Source organism: Zootoca vivipara, chromosome 9, assembly GCF_965207765.1.
Source record: "Zootoca vivipara chromosome 9, rZooViv2.hap1.1, whole genome shotgun sequence".
Lineage (NCBI taxonomy): Eukaryota > Metazoa > Chordata > Lepidosauria > Squamata > Lacertidae > Zootoca > Zootoca vivipara.
In genome coordinates, this window is record NC_142592.1 from 13,591,792 (window position 1) to 13,609,846 (window position 18,055).

General features: G+C 41.6%; 1 protein-coding gene across 2 annotated transcripts in view; it reads right to left on the bottom strand.

The window, feature by feature from the left end:
- Positions 1-3,112: 3,112 nt before the first annotated feature.
- MAPK11 (mitogen-activated protein kinase 11) overlaps positions 3,113-18,055 on the bottom strand; it is a 45,752-nt gene continuing 30,809 nt past the window's right edge. For both annotated transcript variants that reach the window (XM_035127030.3, XM_035127031.3), the window contains exons 7-12: positions 16,670-16,784; positions 16,437-16,508; positions 14,622-14,701; positions 9,282-9,360; positions 7,432-7,605; positions 3,113-4,012 (exon numbers count right to left, since the gene is read on the bottom strand). In XM_035127030.3, coding sequence (XP_034982921.1) covers positions 3,939-4,012; positions 7,432-7,605; positions 9,282-9,360; positions 14,622-14,701; positions 16,437-16,508; positions 16,670-16,784 — 594 coding nt within the window. In that variant the 3' untranslated portion in view covers positions 3,113-3,938. The remainder of the gene's footprint in view (positions 4,013-7,431; positions 7,606-9,281; positions 9,361-14,621; positions 14,702-16,436; positions 16,509-16,669; positions 16,785-18,055) is intronic.

Consider the following 18,055-nt stretch of genomic DNA (forward strand, 5'->3'; position numbering starts at 1 on the left):
AAATAAATCTCTCTCCCCCACCCCAGGTTATATTTTCTATATACATAAAGAATCCCGTAGGGCAAAAATGGGGGGAAATGGCAGGAAAGAGAAATCGTTTTGTATCTCCTCCTAAATAAGTACAGTACTATGATTTCCACGTTGTTGTTTGCGTGTGAGGGTTGCACTTTTGATTGTCAAGTGTCACCTTTGAGATGGTTGGCTAGAAAGTGGATTTTATAATTGAACTGTCCCTGGTGATTCAAACTAAATACACATCTTGTAGTTTTAAGAGCCTCTTCCACAGTGCTCAGTCGCGGCATGAAAGCAACATCTGGTACACAGACATAATGCATCTGGACTTGGAAGCTCTACTCAGTCACAAACTTCCAAATCCAGAAGCAGTGTACCTTACTTGTCTTCATACTATTGTTATTTTTCATTCATGCACAGCACACACACACACACACACACACACACACACACACACACACACACACACCATTCGTGAATGTGGAAATTCTTCCCCATATACATTTTATCCATGGTATCTTTTCATGTGCCTGATTTTCCACCCCCATCTATGTCAACAAACAATGAAGTTACTGAGTGAAAATAGTGGATTAGGAACAACAGAGAGACTTGTGGCACCTTGAATACGAATAAATTCAATTAGGGTACATAAGTAAAGTAATATTACTTGCAGTTTGCCAATTCTGCAACAGTCCAATAAATTACACTGCACTATTTTTCTATAAGCATCAAGAACCATGAATGTAAGTAGCTGCTGCGACTTGCAAAATTAATTCAATTGCTACCCTTTAATCTCTTTCATAAGCAGGGCAGCTAGAAATGGGAAAGGGTGCATTCCCCACATTTTTCCTTATATGTGTTTGTGATTAGAGTCTGCAGCTGGTTTACTTGCAACTGCTGGATTTGTGGCAGACTTGTTATTCCTTCGCAGAACTGTGTGACTCATTCACCGCTAGCAATAACTGTCTGTTTTGCATATCATGGTTAATCCACCTTAACCTTGCTTGTAAGTGGGAGGTAAAAATTGTGGCCATCACAAGTAACTCACCAAAAGGGAGGTTTACCACAGGCTGAACTAAAGAGTGGCTGCAGTGAACCAGCATTTACAAGAGTTGGCGTTGTTTCCAAATGGTTCCAGGAGAGTACCTGTGTTAGGGTTGATTCAGACAACCTCTTTCCACATTATGCTTTGGGCAGAGAGGCAGACATGACAAAGATGCCTTGTTTTCTGTCACACCTCTGGCTTATAGGCCAGAACATTTTTTGAAGTGGAAGCATCATAGGAAATGAGCTTTGGTACCATGATTGATTGTCTCCCTGCATGGTAGCAAACAGCACACAGTGGAAGGAAACCACTTTAATGGAATTGGACCTTGGTTCCTAACAACAGGGCCACCAAACTTAACAATAGCACATTGGGAAATAACTGTTATGAGCTATCCTTGCCAGCAGCCCGCTTCATCAAACAGATTTTTTTTTTAAAAAAAGCTGCAATACCATAGGATAAATCAGCTTAACAAGGTGAGAAGGAACGATAACAGAAATACAAAATCAATCAATATATTCTATAACCTGCACATTTGCTGGAACATGACACACAAACAACCAACAGTTGTTGGAGCACAAAATACAAAAGGGTTGCATAATCAACATGGGAAACAGTTCCCTTCTGTATGTGGGAAGACTGCCAATATAGCTTGGACTCTTGAAGAAGCCAAACAATTTTTGTTTTAAAAAAAATAACTTCCCGTTTTTGGAGCTCCTTGCTTCCAACTGGCTTTTGACAGAAATTGTAGCAGTGGGATTTCCTGCTTTGGCAGGGAGGGTGGGCGAGATGGACCTTGGAGGCCCTTTTCATACTCTTTGAGTGTGTGACCAACTGGGCTCTAGTCTACAAAAGCTTATGCCACAGTACACCTGTTAAGTCTTTTAGGGTGTTGTGTATGATAGTAACCCCAGGATCAAAGATGGTACACTGAGAGATTCTGAAATATTCTACCTTGCCGAATTCTTCTTTTAACAGCCATTCACTCCCTTTTTGAGGACATTCAAAATGGCAAGTACTTAGAAGCGTGAACTGCCACTACATATTGGTGTGGAAGTGGTTTTTCTGTATTAGAAGGCTTCCAGTATTTCAGGGATGGTGAACTTGCAGCCTTGCAAATATTGGACCCCCAACTTCCATCATCCTGACTTGGCATAGCTGACTTGAGATGATGGAAGCTGGAACCGGTTCACCACTCCCGTATTATACCAACAATATTCAGATTGCTCTTGCACAGGATGGTTCAAACCGGCTCACTTGTGTGGACAACTTCTTTACAGTTTCCATATAGTTCCCTGTTCCAAGTACCGACTGTGCCATTATGGTATATATCTATTAGTTTATCCCAAGAGATGCTCAAGACGCTGCCTCCCAATTTTGGAACCTTCCACTAATGAGACCAAGTGTATTAATCTCCTTGGGGAAGGGGCCACCACCGAGAAAGCCTCATCCCTGATAACGTGTCAGCAAGATGGCTCTTGGCTGGAGGGCTAGAGAACAGGGCCTCAGAAACTACTCTTAATGGTTAGGCCGGCTTACATAGCCTCAGATATGTGCTTGTGTGCGCGTGCAAACATACAAAGACTCTCAAACTCCAAGGCTGGTTTTTCCAGAGGAAGCTCCTAAGTGAGAGTATGAAAGAGGAAATGTCCCATTTATGAGTCTGCCTTTTAGAGGCAAGCATAGACCTGCCAGTCTCAGATCTGAACTAGATGTATTTAATGGACATAATGATATACACATTACCATACGCAGGCCAGAGTTGTCCACCCACTTCTTTATACATTCCATAGCAGGCATCCCCAGACTTCGGCCCTCCAGATGTTTTGGACTACAATCCCCATCATCCCTGACCACTGGTCCTGTTAGCTAGGGATCATGGGAGTTGTAGGCCAAAACATCTGGAGGGCCGCAGTTTGGGGCCGCCTGTTCTATAGTATGTTACAGATTTTATTTTATTTTTAATCCAAAGACGTTCTCATGCACAGCACATACAATTTTACGCAGAATAAAATTAATTGCTGTCATATATTTTTTTAAAGCACAGGAAACATGTTTTGTCTTTAAAACAGTTTATTGACAAGGGAGGGGGGAACAGGCACTCCAAAATTACAGAGAAAGTGCTCTAGTGGGGAGCTAGATCTTCAAAGAACTCAAATGTGTGCGATAAATTCCACTCATTAGAACTTGACACAGTGGACCATTTTAGGGCTAGATCACTAGTAAAACTGTGCTCTGCAGTTTTCTACAACTATAGGAAAAATGACGGCAAACTCTAATGACAAAACAATGATCTGACTCACTGACTTCCAACTGTTGGTCAATCACTCCAGAAACTCTTAGCATGGTCATGAAAACCACTACAGGTATCTATTATGACTAACTTACTACAGTGGCCCCTTCTCCTAAAGGCACTATCTATAAATTAAAAAATAATAAACATAACACAACATAGAATTAAGGTAACTCTTAAAAATAATAAATTGCTTGTATGGGCTTCTATTTTTGTTTCAACATACATTCATGCTTTAACTGTACAACCTCAAAATAATATTAAAATCACCATTTTTGGCATCACAACCAATAGAATGAGACATGCAGAGAAGACACAGTTGTTGTTGTTTTTTTTAAAAAAACCCTCAGTGCATCATTTGTCATAATGAAGCAGTTCTGAATGTCCTGTAATTATTACATTCGTAGTACAAGGCAAAACACACCCCGGATACATTTTCCTTCAGTGCTATTTATCTGCTTTCCCATAGCTTTTCCAAGATCTTTGGATAGTAAAATCTATGATTGTGGTATATGAAATTAAATTGCAATGCAATCCGTTTAATAGTCTTCATAGTACAGCATGGCAAGAAAAGATAAGGTTCTGGATTTATTGTTCAATTTCAAGGCTATCCATCTTTAAATCGGGTGGTTTGAAGCTGACCACTTCTTCATATGTAAGTTCTTGAATGAGAGAGAGAGAAAAGAAGAGCAACGTGAATATGAAATATTAGTAATTTAGATATGCATCAGGGCGTTGAAGGCAGAAGGAACACACATATTCAAGGAAGTGTCTGTGGTTGTTCGCTTTCTACACACACACACACACACACACACACATTTTTAATATACCAAGAACCTGAATCTCGGATTTGCTGTGCCAATAACTATATACTGAAGGATAGGCTGTGCTGACTACTGTACTGTAACAAATCATGGCTATAAAATATCTAAAAACACATTTTTTTCTCTAGCACTGAGGATGAATGACCCAACTCTGCAGGAGAAACAATCAGCTCCGGTAGACAGATTTCTGCATGTCTTGCCGAAGACCGTTTAAATACATTTTCCCACCTGTGTAAGGATCCCAACTCCTAATGAACTGAAGTCTCGCTTTTTAAAATCAAAAATTGGAATGCACAGTCCATATCAGGAACACACAGCGTCATTTGACTAGTTTGCCCAGGATACAAAATAACACAATTTCCCCACATTGACATGCCTGCCTATGGACATAACAACTACAGAAACTTTCCTTAAATTTGAATGAAAGTACCTACCTGTCTGGCTATTTGGTTTGAATGATCTCATGGATGTAAAACTTTAACGTTCTGCTTGCACACAGGCTGACACTGCTTAAATTAAAATAGAACAGCCGAGCATAGAAAACTGGTCTCTCCCATAACTCAGACATGGTGGAAGCGATGGAGATGAGATGTAGTATTAAGAGAACAACAACTGGTTTCTGGGTCAAAATCAAGGTACTTGCAGTAGTGTTTAAAGTCCTAAATAATGTAGCCCCACCCCACAAAACTGAGCAACCATCTCCTTCCCCCCTCATCCACTTAGGTGTTAATATCAGCAGATTTTACGTTAGTGACATTACTGTACATACACATTAAATTAAAAGCCCACCCAGCTTTTCTGAAAGAACCGGATAAGGCAGCTCTAGGGGAAAATCTTAGCATCTGGATGCTGATGAGAACTAATACTAACATATTTTGAAACCCTTTTAATTTCAAAACATTGCTTCTACAACTTTAAGATGGTTTATGGTGGAAAACAGTAAAACATGGAGCGAAAGCTTTTGTGAAAATAAAACACAGACATTTTTAAAATCGAAACTTAAGAGAGATCGAATCAAAATGTGTTATGATTAATGATGGTTGGCCACATCACAGCAACAATCTCCAGGAAAACAACATATCTTTTAAAAATCGAAAGCCCAGTGTACATAAGGATTTCACTTCTGCTTTTCTTTGCTAGTTTTGCTAGAAGGCATTTCACTGAAACATTCCTTATATAATACCCGCCTTTGGGTGAAGTGCATGCGAATAATAATAAAATCAGCTTGTTTCAACATTTAAAGTGGTAGGGAAAAAAATACAACTGTGTCCTCTGCCTCTTTAAACCAAGGATTGTCTATTATTTAAAGAAAGGGAGGTTATTACCATTTGTTACAAGGTTTTGGGAATGAGGTTATTTTGTAGGGTCTAGCAGAATGTAGACTCCCTAGCTATACAACTGGGCAGGCTATCTTATCCCAGATTAGTGGATAAGGACCACTATCACCATCACGTTGTGGAAAATACACCACAAAACTTTCTTAGGTAAAGTATTTCCATAGCACACATGTGCGCATTGACTAAAATTCTTTTAATTGGGCCACAGGGTACACTGAGAGATTTGTTATGCACACTTACTTGGGAGCAAGCAGTATTGAACTCAGTGGGATTCAGTTCCAAATAAACATGCATAAGTTCTGGCTGCTAAATGAAAGGGTGCAAGTGTTTAAACTCCACCTAGTAAGAAGAAAAGGGGACCCAGGTGGTGCTGTGGTTAAACCACTGAGCCTAGGGCTTGCTGATCAGAAGGTCGGCGGTTCGAATCCCTGTGATGGAGTGAGCTCCCGTTGCTTGGTCCCAGCTCCTGCCAACCTAGCAGTTCGAAAGCACGTCAAAATGCAATTAGATAAATAGGAACCACTACAGCGGGAAGGTAAACGGCGTTTCCATGTGCTGCTCTGGTTTGCCAGAAGCGGCTTTGTCATGCTGGCCACATGACCTGGAAGCTATACGCTGGCTCCCTCGGCCAATAATGCGAGATGAGCGCGCAACCCCAGAGTCGGTCACGACTGGACCTAATGGTCAGGGGTCTCTTTACCTTTACCTTAGTAAGAAGAAAACGTCTGAATAGACCTGTAACAAGCAGCAAGCCGACATTCAGATCCCTGCACCTAACTAGAGTGCAGGTGGAATTGTCTCTTGACTCAGCAGTCAAAAGAGAGGAAAAATAAAATTGGAATGTGTATGTATCTGTGTTTCCCAAGCTTGGGTCACCAGCTGTTTTTGGACCTCAACTCCCATCATCCCTAGCTAGCAAGACCAGTAGTCAAGGATGATGGGAATTGTAGTCCAAAAGCAAGCAGTTGGAGACCCAAGTTTGGGAAACACTGAGGCAGATGAAGATGATGCCCTGTGTGTTGAGCACACAAGAGAATAAAAGAATACAGATTAGAACCCGAACGTATAAGGTGGAAATCCCCTGAGTCTTCTGAAAATGCTCTCTGGAGATAGGGTGTGGAAGGCTCATCAGAAAGGAACAAATGTGGAACAGGAACCTTCTGTGAACTTGAATGTTGCATTAGGGCTCATGTCAAATTTCAGGCAGAGAATCCTGCCCTGCATTTTCCAACTCTCCATCCCACATTGCTGAGGGGTTCTTTCAACCCTTCAGAGAGGCTTCTGAATGCTGTTAACATAGGCTCCAAGCCATAGGATATTTTGCACAAAGCGAGTTACGCGTTTATGCAATTTTCAGGTGCCCGTCTTCATTCACTGCTTAAACCTGAAACAATATCCCTTGCTAGCAAAAAAAAAAGTTGCCCGTGGCATTATTTAAAACTTCAAGTTTCCAGTGAAAGCCTTACCCTGTTTAAAAAATGTCACAGGCAACATGTTTTGCTAGCAAGGGATATTCTGTGTCACTTCAGCCTTGAGCAGAAATGAGACTATATATCTTAAGGTGCTGAGGTTAAAGCAAACATCTGAAGTAATTCTAGCAAGAAGCTACAGGTCCCATAGTTCACAATGTACATACCGTGGGCCAGTTCCTATCGAATGTTTGCAAGTTCTGAACAAATGGCTTTCCTTCTTTAGATTTCAAAATAAAGCTTAACCAAAATAAACAAAAAATAGAAATCCCCTCAAGTCACTGATAATTGAGCAAAACCAGGCAAAGAGATTTCATTTCCGCATGCAATCCTAAAAATGGAATCAAAGAGTTCTGTAAAAATTGTCTAAAAACCCTCTTTTCTTTGGTCTTCTAAAATTGGGGGTGGGGGTTGCTCTGCATGTCAACTGCAGAACGACAGACTTCTTTACCTTTCCATTCATCTATAATCCGTTCTTTATTCTCTATTGATTCATCATACAGTTCTGCCTCAGGTTCATCATCAGGGTCATGGTATTGTACAAAGTAAGGGTGCGCAAGTGCTTCTGATGCCGTTATTCTTTTATCGCTGTCCAGTATGAGCATTTTCTCAAGAAGATCTACAGCTAGGATTAAAAGAAAAGAACATCCAAAATTCGCTTTACCACCATCATCAGGAAAACTGAAATATCCTGAGCTTCAGAGTAAAATGCTGAATGCCTTCCACAACCTAATCTCAAGGTTGCAAAATATTTATTTTAAAAAAATGAACCCAAGGAAAAATATAGCATTATATAAACATGTTTATTTGGTACCACTTTGTACAATGCATTTTGTATCTGAGAATCAGTTCCCAGGCACAGAATGCAAACAGTAAAGCATGAAATTACAGATGAACCATGATGGAAAGGAAATCAACAGATCCCTCTTTGTGTATATTTTAAAGAAAGGAAATAATGATATATTTACACAGGCATGCTAGATAATTGATGCTTAGCTGAGTTAGGTTTCTACATACAAAACGTATAAAACATCCTTTAACTACCAACACGATCACAGCTTATTAATCACTAATTAATAACCAGCATGATCACAGCCAATATTAAGTGCTGCCTAGTGGCAAACACCTTATCTGCTGCTGTGTTTCAGGCGGCTTGTGACATCTGGTTGCCATTAGCTTAGCAAATCTGAATGTTACAAGGTTTGGGAGAGCCTTGAACCAGATTGCTATGTGCTAAGGGTAAACGGGGAGACCTTAAGACTTTGAATTAAAGATATCCATGAGTAACCTTGGGCAACGTTTTCGGTTGAAAAGCAGGAACAGCTAATGCAATAGACAATCTGATCCTCAAACCAAGGCTGCATTTAAGTCCCGCACTGATCAATTCCACTCCCTTCGCAGCTGCTGATCGGTGCAAGTGCTGTAAAGGCAATGAAGGGTGTTGGGCAAGTGGGTGGGGGTCCTTGAGGAGGGGGTGGGATATATAGCACAACTTACTATAGTAAGTGCACACGCATTCACCATCCAGGGCTTTTGTGCTGGTGTATGCTGAAAAAGAGAGGGGCTAGGGAAGGTGGAGGAGGAAAAAAAAAGATTTGCTAACCCAGTCCACTCTACAAGGCATTCAGGCAAACCAATAACAACAAATACTGAACCACAGACTGATCGTATATGTTGCAGCCATTCTGGTAACAAGCAGAAGGATAATGTCAGATAACCAGGAGCCACATAGTAGTTGCTTGCTAGCTATCTTGCAGTTCCCGAAAATGCATGTTTAGGTAGTTACATGCAGTTAAGAAGGGCTGTGACGTTGTGTTAAAAGGGCAGGTATTGAACGGAAAATTCCTTTAAAAAAGGAATTATTCAGTGCCTTGTGCAGAACTTCTGTTGCTAGTCCTAGTATTAGATTAGGGATAGGGTCCAAGGTCCTTCATGGAGAACCTTCCAGAGGCAGGTGAGGCCAGAGGCAAAAGGGGACAGATCAATGGAGGCAAATATTACCTTTGTACAGCAGGCTACGTTTCAGCCATGCAAAACTCGGGAGTTTCTACATACCTACATCTCTCCATTCTGGTAAGCAAAAGGTATTATCACATTCACATTTTAGCCAGGCAAAAGCTCTCAAGAAGGATGCAGGTCAGAGCACGGCTTAGGAGAGACACGATGGCTAGTTAAGAGAGACCCTTATATGAGACTGAAGACATTTGAAAAATTGACAACACCATACATTTTATACCTGAGTGGACTGTACCTGTGCAAAACAAGCAGAGTAAATAAATACTAAAACCTCCAAGTTCATACCTAATGGGTTGGCTCCACGAAATACTGCTTTCAGATCCTGTTGAGGCATGTGTGGTAGAGATTCTATGTACTTTCTGGCCTGGAATAAAGGAAGGTGGATGCATGTATTCAGGTTTTTGGTAATATATATATATGTTCACACCCTTGGAAAATCAACACACAGAACTCCTTTGGTGCCTAGGCATAAAAAATAACGGCATTTAAACATAACCAGCCATCCCCAATTATTTGCAAGGTTTACAGATATCTATCTATAAGATAGAGAGTGAACAAAATTGCAACTCGAAGATGAGAGGCAAACCACTTTTTTGTTTAGCTCTCTTCATCCACCTCACCTCTGCTAAACATGGATGCAAATCAGATGCTATCGAAACCAGAAGAATTAAGTGGAAGTATGGTTGACATCCGGGGGTAACTGGTAGAGTGTTGCTGACAAATGATAGTGTGGAAGTATATGTAGAAGTATCAGAGCCCTGTTATGAAACTTAAGCTAGTGAGTTAGGAAATCAGGACTCTGCCTATAGTGACTACTTGTTCTGAATGTTACCTTAATTACATATACGTTTGCGTTCTCACATATATTCTGAAGTTCTAACTGTCTGTGTTCTGGCCTGGGTGGTTTCCAAAGTAAACATACCTGACCCCGCATACCTAATGTAAATAGACTTGAGTAAAAATATAAAGGGATAGTCCTAATGCTCTCTATAAGACAGCAGGTGAAGACGGCAGGTATTCTGAGTTGAAGTCTGGACTGAGCAGTGTACCTGAGGGACTGCCCTGAATGACCCTCAAGGAATATATAAAGAAACACCTTATTAAATACATGACTGCAGAATCTTCACAGGTCTATAGAGGTGAACTAGAAAAGCAGCGATCAGCAATGAGGTGTCATATCCTCTATTCCCAGTGGCAACCATATGAATCACGCAGTCCTCATCCCTTTAACAGGCATCAGAAATGTCAAAATGTACTGTCACAGCAATAAAAAGGGCAGAAGTGACATCCTTGCTCATGCACACATTAAAACCTAAACTGCGTTTTTTGACCAATTATATTCATTCTTGTCTGTTCCATGTTTTCCTGCTCACTTCCGTTTTCCATATGAAAAATCATCCAGGTCAGACATGCTTGACGTTCCCACACCCATGCCACACTCACGTGCTGAAAATTACAGCCTCCTGAAGCTTTTCATTAAAAGCAAACAACTACATTTGTTAGCTGCATTTGAAAAGCGGGTATGCATTTTAATAGGATTTTAGGATTTACTATGCAGCAAGAGTTTGTCTAACTTGCTTGCAAGTCTCCACAAGCACCCTTCTTCTTCAGAACCTAGAACACTTATAACTGGCAATCTGGGGACATCACCAGGAACATCTCAGGAAATGGTCAGAGACTGCTATGATAGGGGAAGGAAGCCAAGCAACCAAGAGCAGCTTTGAGTACAACAGAGAAACAGAAAATGTAAAGTAATAACTTTTGTAATTCCCTATCGAGGGCAAGGTGAGAAGGGAAAGAGACATTTTTGATGGGACGAATAGGTCCTAGAATCACAGAATTGTAGAGTTGGAAGGGACCATAACGGGCAACCCTCTGCAATTCAGGAATCTTTTGCCCAATGGGTTTGGACCCACAACTCTGAGATTAAGAGTCTCATGCTCTACTGACTGAGCTAGGAAGAGGCCATCACATCTGGAGGGCCGAAGTTTGGGGATGCCTGACCAAGATGGTTATGTTTGGTCATCTATATCAGTGGTCCTCAACCTTGGGCCTCCAGATGTTTTTGGCCTACAACTCCCATGATCTCTAGCTAGCAGGACCAGTGGTCAGGGATGATGGGAATTGTAGTCTCAAAACATCTGGAGGCCCAAGGTTGAGGACCACTGATATAGATGACCAAACATAACCATCTTGGTCAGGCATCCCCAAACTTCGGCCCTCCAGATGTTTTGGACCACAATTCCCATCTTCCCCGACCACTGGTCCTGTTAGCTAGGGATCATGGGAGTTACAGGCCAAAACATCTGGAGGGTCGCAGTTTGGTTGTCTGCATCCTCCTACCAAGTGATGTATGGTAGGATATGTGATGTAATCTTTATCTTATACTATATACACCCAGAGAAGCGCTTCTTGTTCCAAATATATTTGCACCAAAGCAAATATATAAAGGTGTAAAATACAATCTTCAAATTGCTTTGGTCCTGAACTTCAGATCATTGTAGGGAGGCATGGCCATAATAATAATAATAATTTATTATTTATACCCCAGCCACTCTGGGCAACTCCCAACAGAACATTAAAAACACGATAAAAGATAAAATATTAAAAACTTCTCTAAACAGGGCTGCTTTCAGATGTCTTCTAAGATAGCTGTTTATTTCTTGGACATATGATGGGAGGGCGTTCACCACTACTGTGAAGGCCCTCGGCCTGGTTCCCTGTAACCTCACTTCTTGCAGTGAGGGAACTGCCAGAAGGCCCTCAGAGCTGGACCTCAGTGTCCGGCCAGAACGATGGGGGTGGAGACGCTCCTTCAAGTATACAGTGGTACCTCGAGTTACAAACTCCTCAGGTTACAAACGCTTCAGGTTACAAACTCTGCTAACCTGGAAGAGTTACCTTGAGTTGAGAACTTTGCCCCAGGATGAGAACAGAAATAGTGTCGCAGCGGCAGCAAGAAGCCCCATTAGCGAAAGCACACCTCTAGTTAAGAACAGTTTCAGGTTAAGAACAGACCTCCGGAACGAATTAAGTTCGTAACCAGAGGTACCACTGTACTGGGCCGAGGTAGTTTAGGGCTTTAAAGGTCAGCACCAACACTTTGAATTGTGCTCGGAAACTTACTGGGAGCCAATGAAGGTCTTTCAGGACCGGTATTATATGGTCTCGGCAGCCACTCCCAGTCACCAGTCTAGCTGCCGCATTCTGGATTAGTTGTAGTTTCCGGGTCACCGTCAAAGGTAGCCCCACATAGAGCACATTGCAGTGTTCCAAGCGGGAGATAACTAGAGCATGCACCACTCTGGTGAGACAGTCTGCAGGCAGGTAGGGTCTCAGCCTGCGTACCAGATGGAGCTGATAGACAGCTGCCCTGGACACAGAATTGACCTGTGCCTCCATGGACAGCTGTGCGTCCAAAATGACTCCCAGGCTGCGCACCTGGTCCTTCAGGGGCACAGTTACCCCATTCAGGACCAGGGAGTCTCCCACACCCGCCCGCCCCCTGTCCCCCAAAATAGTACTTCTGTCTTGTCAGGATTCAACCTGAAGATGGGTAGTTCTTCGTCAGGAATTAATGTGGCACATTTGAGTTAAAAACATGCAAGCAGACAGCAATGCTCTCATGTTATTGGCTTGGGCATTTTTCTAAGTACCTGCAAGTTTTAATTTCTCTCCTTAATGTTTTTTATGCTTTTTATAACAAAGCCACTATCACGGCATCCTAATTAACAGCCATACCTGTTCATTGCTTGCCATCATTATTTGTTCACAAAATGGGTAGATAATTAATCCCTCAACTGCCCCCTTTAATCTCACTACTATTATAATCTTTCAATTATCCATTATCCATTTAATCTCACCCAATATGTTTAATGGCATTTAGGTGTGTAATTTGCAAAACAGGCATTTATTCCAAAAATGCTACTGGCAAGTCTTTAGCTAAATACAGAGACATATTTGACTTAAGACTGTTCTCGTGTGCCGTCTTGTAATTCTGCTGAATATTTTAAAGATGCCATTTCCAGTTGCTGTGTATTAAATAAGTTCAGCTATGTAGATGCATGGAGTGGGATGAGAATCATCCAAAAGTATCATTTGAGCAATCACCCAGGGAGCAGTAGTGGGGGAAGGAGCGTGAATTCAACTCCCCCCCCCCATGTTCTGTGTCAAAACACAGTATATTAAATAGCAAAAGTTCCCCAGGATTCCCACTAAAAACACATAGAACAGAGACAGTGGTAAACTATTACTTAGTGGCTTGGTTTGCATGTCACATTAAGCCAAATCTGGGTTACAACTGGAAGGCACTAAATGATGAGTCCCGGTTTCAGCCATAGTTTAGTTCAATGCATGGTGTCAACAGCAAAAATGCCTGTGACACTGCGACCATGATCTCTTGTGGGAGCCTGCATGTGGTTGCACTAACTAAACCATGGTTAGGCTTAGTGTGACATGCAAACCAGTGTCTTCTACAGTTGTGACATAAATTACTAAAATAATCTACAGCTAATTGTGGACAATGATACTTTTTTCTTAGAGCTATCTTGTCTGATAGGTCTGTTGTCCTTTAGAGACTCACAACCAACAATGGACCACCCAGCATTGATACAAACCAGGGTCATGCCTGCAGCAAGCCACACTTTCCTGACAATCTACTTCTACAAAACTAGGACCCAAAAACATCAACCATACCACTAGGGATTCATTACTCATACATTCTCCAACATTATATACGCTACACCTTTCAGCTTCGTATCAATTTCTATGCAAGAGAATAAATGGACACAACTTTGGCATCAATATGTCCCACTAATTTCTGAATGTTGCCAATGTTTCAGTCTCCTGGGACATGCTAACCTCAAAATCACCATACTTCACCATAAAAGGCTTCAAAAGGAGACTATGGCATAACATTTATGAACTAGAATTTATCAGCAAATTCAGTCTTACTCAAATCGGACTTCATCAGGACTGTGTGCTTCTTTCCCACGACAGGCGTTAAATTAACACAGCATAGCAAGAAAGTATTATCTCCGGCGAGTGCATTTGTCAATGGTTTACACTGTATGTAATCTGCCTACTGAATGCAATGTCATGGGTTCAAGTCCACAAAATCTTATGCCATTATAATATTTTTAGTTCTTAAAAATATGCTTTTCTCTCTGTTTGTTTTTTTTGCCCCTAATCTAGGTATCCCCTGGAATTTGCAACCATGCATACATTCTATCCATGCTTAGAAAATGGCATCCATATTATGTGTTTGCCATGGCAAACACTGCTCTCCCTGTAGCAAGCATGTCTTTTTGCATAAACTATAATAAAGTATGGCAAATCACTGAAAGTGGCTTCCCTACATACTTGTCTTTCACAGGTTGCTTAGATTACGTTGCCTACAAACCAAATGCTGTGGATCTCCTTTTCTTCACAAACCCACAATAGGATTGTATTAAAAACACCTAGCATCTTTTAACATTCTAAAATTCACTGCTCACACATGATTACCATTAACTGCTTAAAAAGGCTTTGTAAATTGCAAACATTTTGTTCCTGAACAACTCAGGAAACCAACATGAGACAGCAAATAGATTTCAATGATTATTCCTGGTGAAATATTGCACTTACATGCTCTGATGAGATTTTCTTGAGAAGTTCAGAACTGGGTGTACCAACCACTTCCATTATTCGTTTCAGCTGGTCAATATCTGTACAAATTTAAGAAAGCTACAGGAAACATGGGGAAATAGCAGATGACCTGCTTGCTTACATAAATTGCCAAACCCGTGTCCGACCTCTGCTTAATCTACTCCATTATACAATGGTGGAAGTTTAGAGTAGACTTTCCTTATGCCGTAAAGCTCTTTGCAGACACAGTGCAGTCTTATTCTTCACCAGAAAATGGAAACTGAAACAGAGTTATACATGTATTTAAGTCCTTGGCTATATTAACTGAATGATCTATTGGTCTGTTTAGGAAATGATAAAAGAGTTTAGTAGAAATCTCAGATTTGGTTGTTATGAGTGTGTGATCCATCACCAAATACCAAATAAAGCTTGTCATTATATGGGTAGGCTGTGATCGATATATATCAACATATATCACAGCCTACCCATACAGTTGTACCTTGGCTCCCAAACGCCCTGGAACACAGACGTTTTGGCTCTCAAAAGCTGCAAACCCGGAAGTGATTGTTCTGGTTTGCGAACGTTCTTTTGGAACTTGAACGTCTAACGGGGCTTCCGCAACTTCTGATTGGCTGCAGGAGCTTCCTGCAGCCAATCAGAAGCCATGATTTGGTTTTTGAATGTTTTGGAAGTCGAACGGACTTCTGGAACAGATTCTGTTCAACTTCCAAGGTACGTGTGTGTGTGTGTGTGTGTGTGTGTGTGTGTGTGTGTGCGTGTGTGTTAGCAGAAGATAAAAGGAATCACCCAACTTTCCATTCTGCCAAAGTTGAAAGCCTTCACACTTCTAAGCCTACAGAGCGTGGTTTATTATGACAGTAGTCCAAGCACTAGGAGTGTGCACAGTTCCTAGTGTTGGCTTTGAAAGGCAAAGCCCTTGTTTTCAGTGAGTACATACTGTTCCTTTCCTCTTCACAAATGAATAAGGAGAGCCCTTATCCACCCATGGTCTTTGGGACTAAAGCCATCATCTCTTTTATCACTCTTTCTCTAACAGTGCCATTAATAACTACAGTGGGGAAGGTTTCCCCAGGGTCTTGTTGTTTGCAAATCCATCTCCTTATAAAGGTACCTGCCTGCCCAGTTCCTATGGTTACCTTGCTGGAAGTGTTGCTTATAACATGAGTCATTAAACAACGATGGACACAGAATGTAAGCCTACGGAATCTGCATTCAAAAGCGAACTTGGCACATGGGATGCATCACCCCACCCATGTTGGTTGGTACCAGTGTTGAAGTCCCCAAACGGATTGCTTTCAATATGCTCCAAAACATGAAAAGAACAGATCGTCTTCAGATAGTCCGGGGTGCTGCTAAATTAGAGAGGGATAATAATTTATATATTAAAAAATTGTATTATTTCCCCCAGCCATTCTGGGCCGATACCCTGTGTTTTCCAAGGGAGCTATGAATCTTTTCAGCATCTCTGTTCTCCAGCCCAGCAACCACCATGTTTTTCAAACTGTTTTTGTATCTGGGTCATTATTTAAATGAAGCGTAGAAAAGCAAAGATTTTAGGCAGCCTACTGTGGCTTAAGGACACAATGTTTGTTACTCTTTATGACCATTATCACATCCAGCTGTGTGTGTGTGTGTGGGGGGGGGCGAAACAGTCACTTTAATGATTAGCAATATGTTTATTGTACAATTTTATTTTATTTTTTGTTAAATGGCTAACACTGCTTTAAAAGCATACCCGTGGCACCAGCAGTGCAAGACCCAGAGTATATTTGCACTTGGTAAGGGGAAGGATACAGTCGTTTCCAGGGAAAAGGGCCTTCCCTTTTAGCAGCTCTGCCATGATGCACCCAACTGACCAAATGTCAACTGCCAAAACACAAAAACAACCAATCAGAAGGGGCTTTTTTGCCGGGTTGGGGGGTGGGGAGAATCTACATGACAAAGGTTTTCCCATTCAAGCCCTTAAGGGATATATTTCATAGCACAACACAAAGAGGATTCCTGCCCCCACCCCACCCCCATCTTACCTGTTTGATTATAGTGCATCCAATTCAACATGATTTCCGGGGCTCTGTACCACCGTGTTGCTACGTAACCTGTCATTTCGTCATCCGTTTGCCGGGCTAAGCCAAAGTCTAAAATCTACAGAATAATAATAATAATGAAATTCCCATTATTTTTATTATATAAATGGTCAAGCCTATCTTTATTCTGGCTCTCGTGACTCATCTAAATTAACAACAGGAACATCTGGTCCAGATCTAACCCACAGTTGTCACCAGCAGTTCCAAGAATTAGAGATTTCCTGCTTTCTCTCTACTACCCGAACAGATTCTCCTGCAACCGCTTGGTCTGTTCAGTGGCTTGAGGCCTATCATAGAAAACAGCAGGATCATTTGGAGGGGGGGGGAAATCATGTGTGATGTTGCTAGATAATCCTGCTAGTTTCTCTTTCCTTCACTGGTCAGAAGAGGCCTAAAGTCAGTATGAACCAACTATGAGGTCACCTAGAAAACTGAGCATTTATATTGGCACACAGAGCTTGGCAGATCAATGACAGTGGTGAAGGGGAAAAATTGGTATATTTTGGGAGGGTGCTAGAGATGGTTCAGGATTCACACATCAGTCCATCAGTCCCATCATCCCTGACCACTGGTCCTGTTAGCTAGGGATGATGGGAGTTGTAGTCCCAAAACACCTCGAGGACCGGAGTTTGCCTATGCCTGTCCTAATCTAAAGCATAAAGGAAGGTGTCCCAGGATTTAGGTGTATAGGAAATTGCCTCATATCTGCTCAGGCTATTTATCCATCTATCCCAGTCTTGTCTACTCTGGTGGGCAGCAGCTCTCCGGGTCCCCTTTACATACAAAGCATGGACTACTCAGTCACTGAGCTATGGTCCTTCCTGAGGGCAACCTTTTTCTCCCAGGGTGTGATCTCACCTGACGCCCAGTGACACAAAGCATGCACATAAAATCAGGAAGCACAAACCAGAAGGTGATGCTCTCTATCCATTATTTTGATGGTAATTTCTCATAAACTGTTATTTCTCAGACTAACCCAGTATTAGTGAGGTGTGCCGGTCTCTACCCATTATTAACTTCCAGGAGGAATCTGAAAACATTCCTGTTCACCCAGGCATTTGGTGGCTGAAGAATGCTGCTCCTGGCAGCCCCCAGACCCACAGGATGGAAGAATGTTTTTAACTGGAACTAGAGGCTTTTAATTGTAATTGCTTAACAATGCTTTAGAATGCTCCCCCTCCCCGTTCCTACATTGTGTATCTGTTTGCCGCCCTGGGCTTGTTTGGGGGGGGGGAGGGCAGGATATAAAATCAATGATCAATAAAATCTTTGTAAGATTTCTCTTTTCCTACTGTTTGTTTACTAGGGTGATTCATGGATTATTTCCTT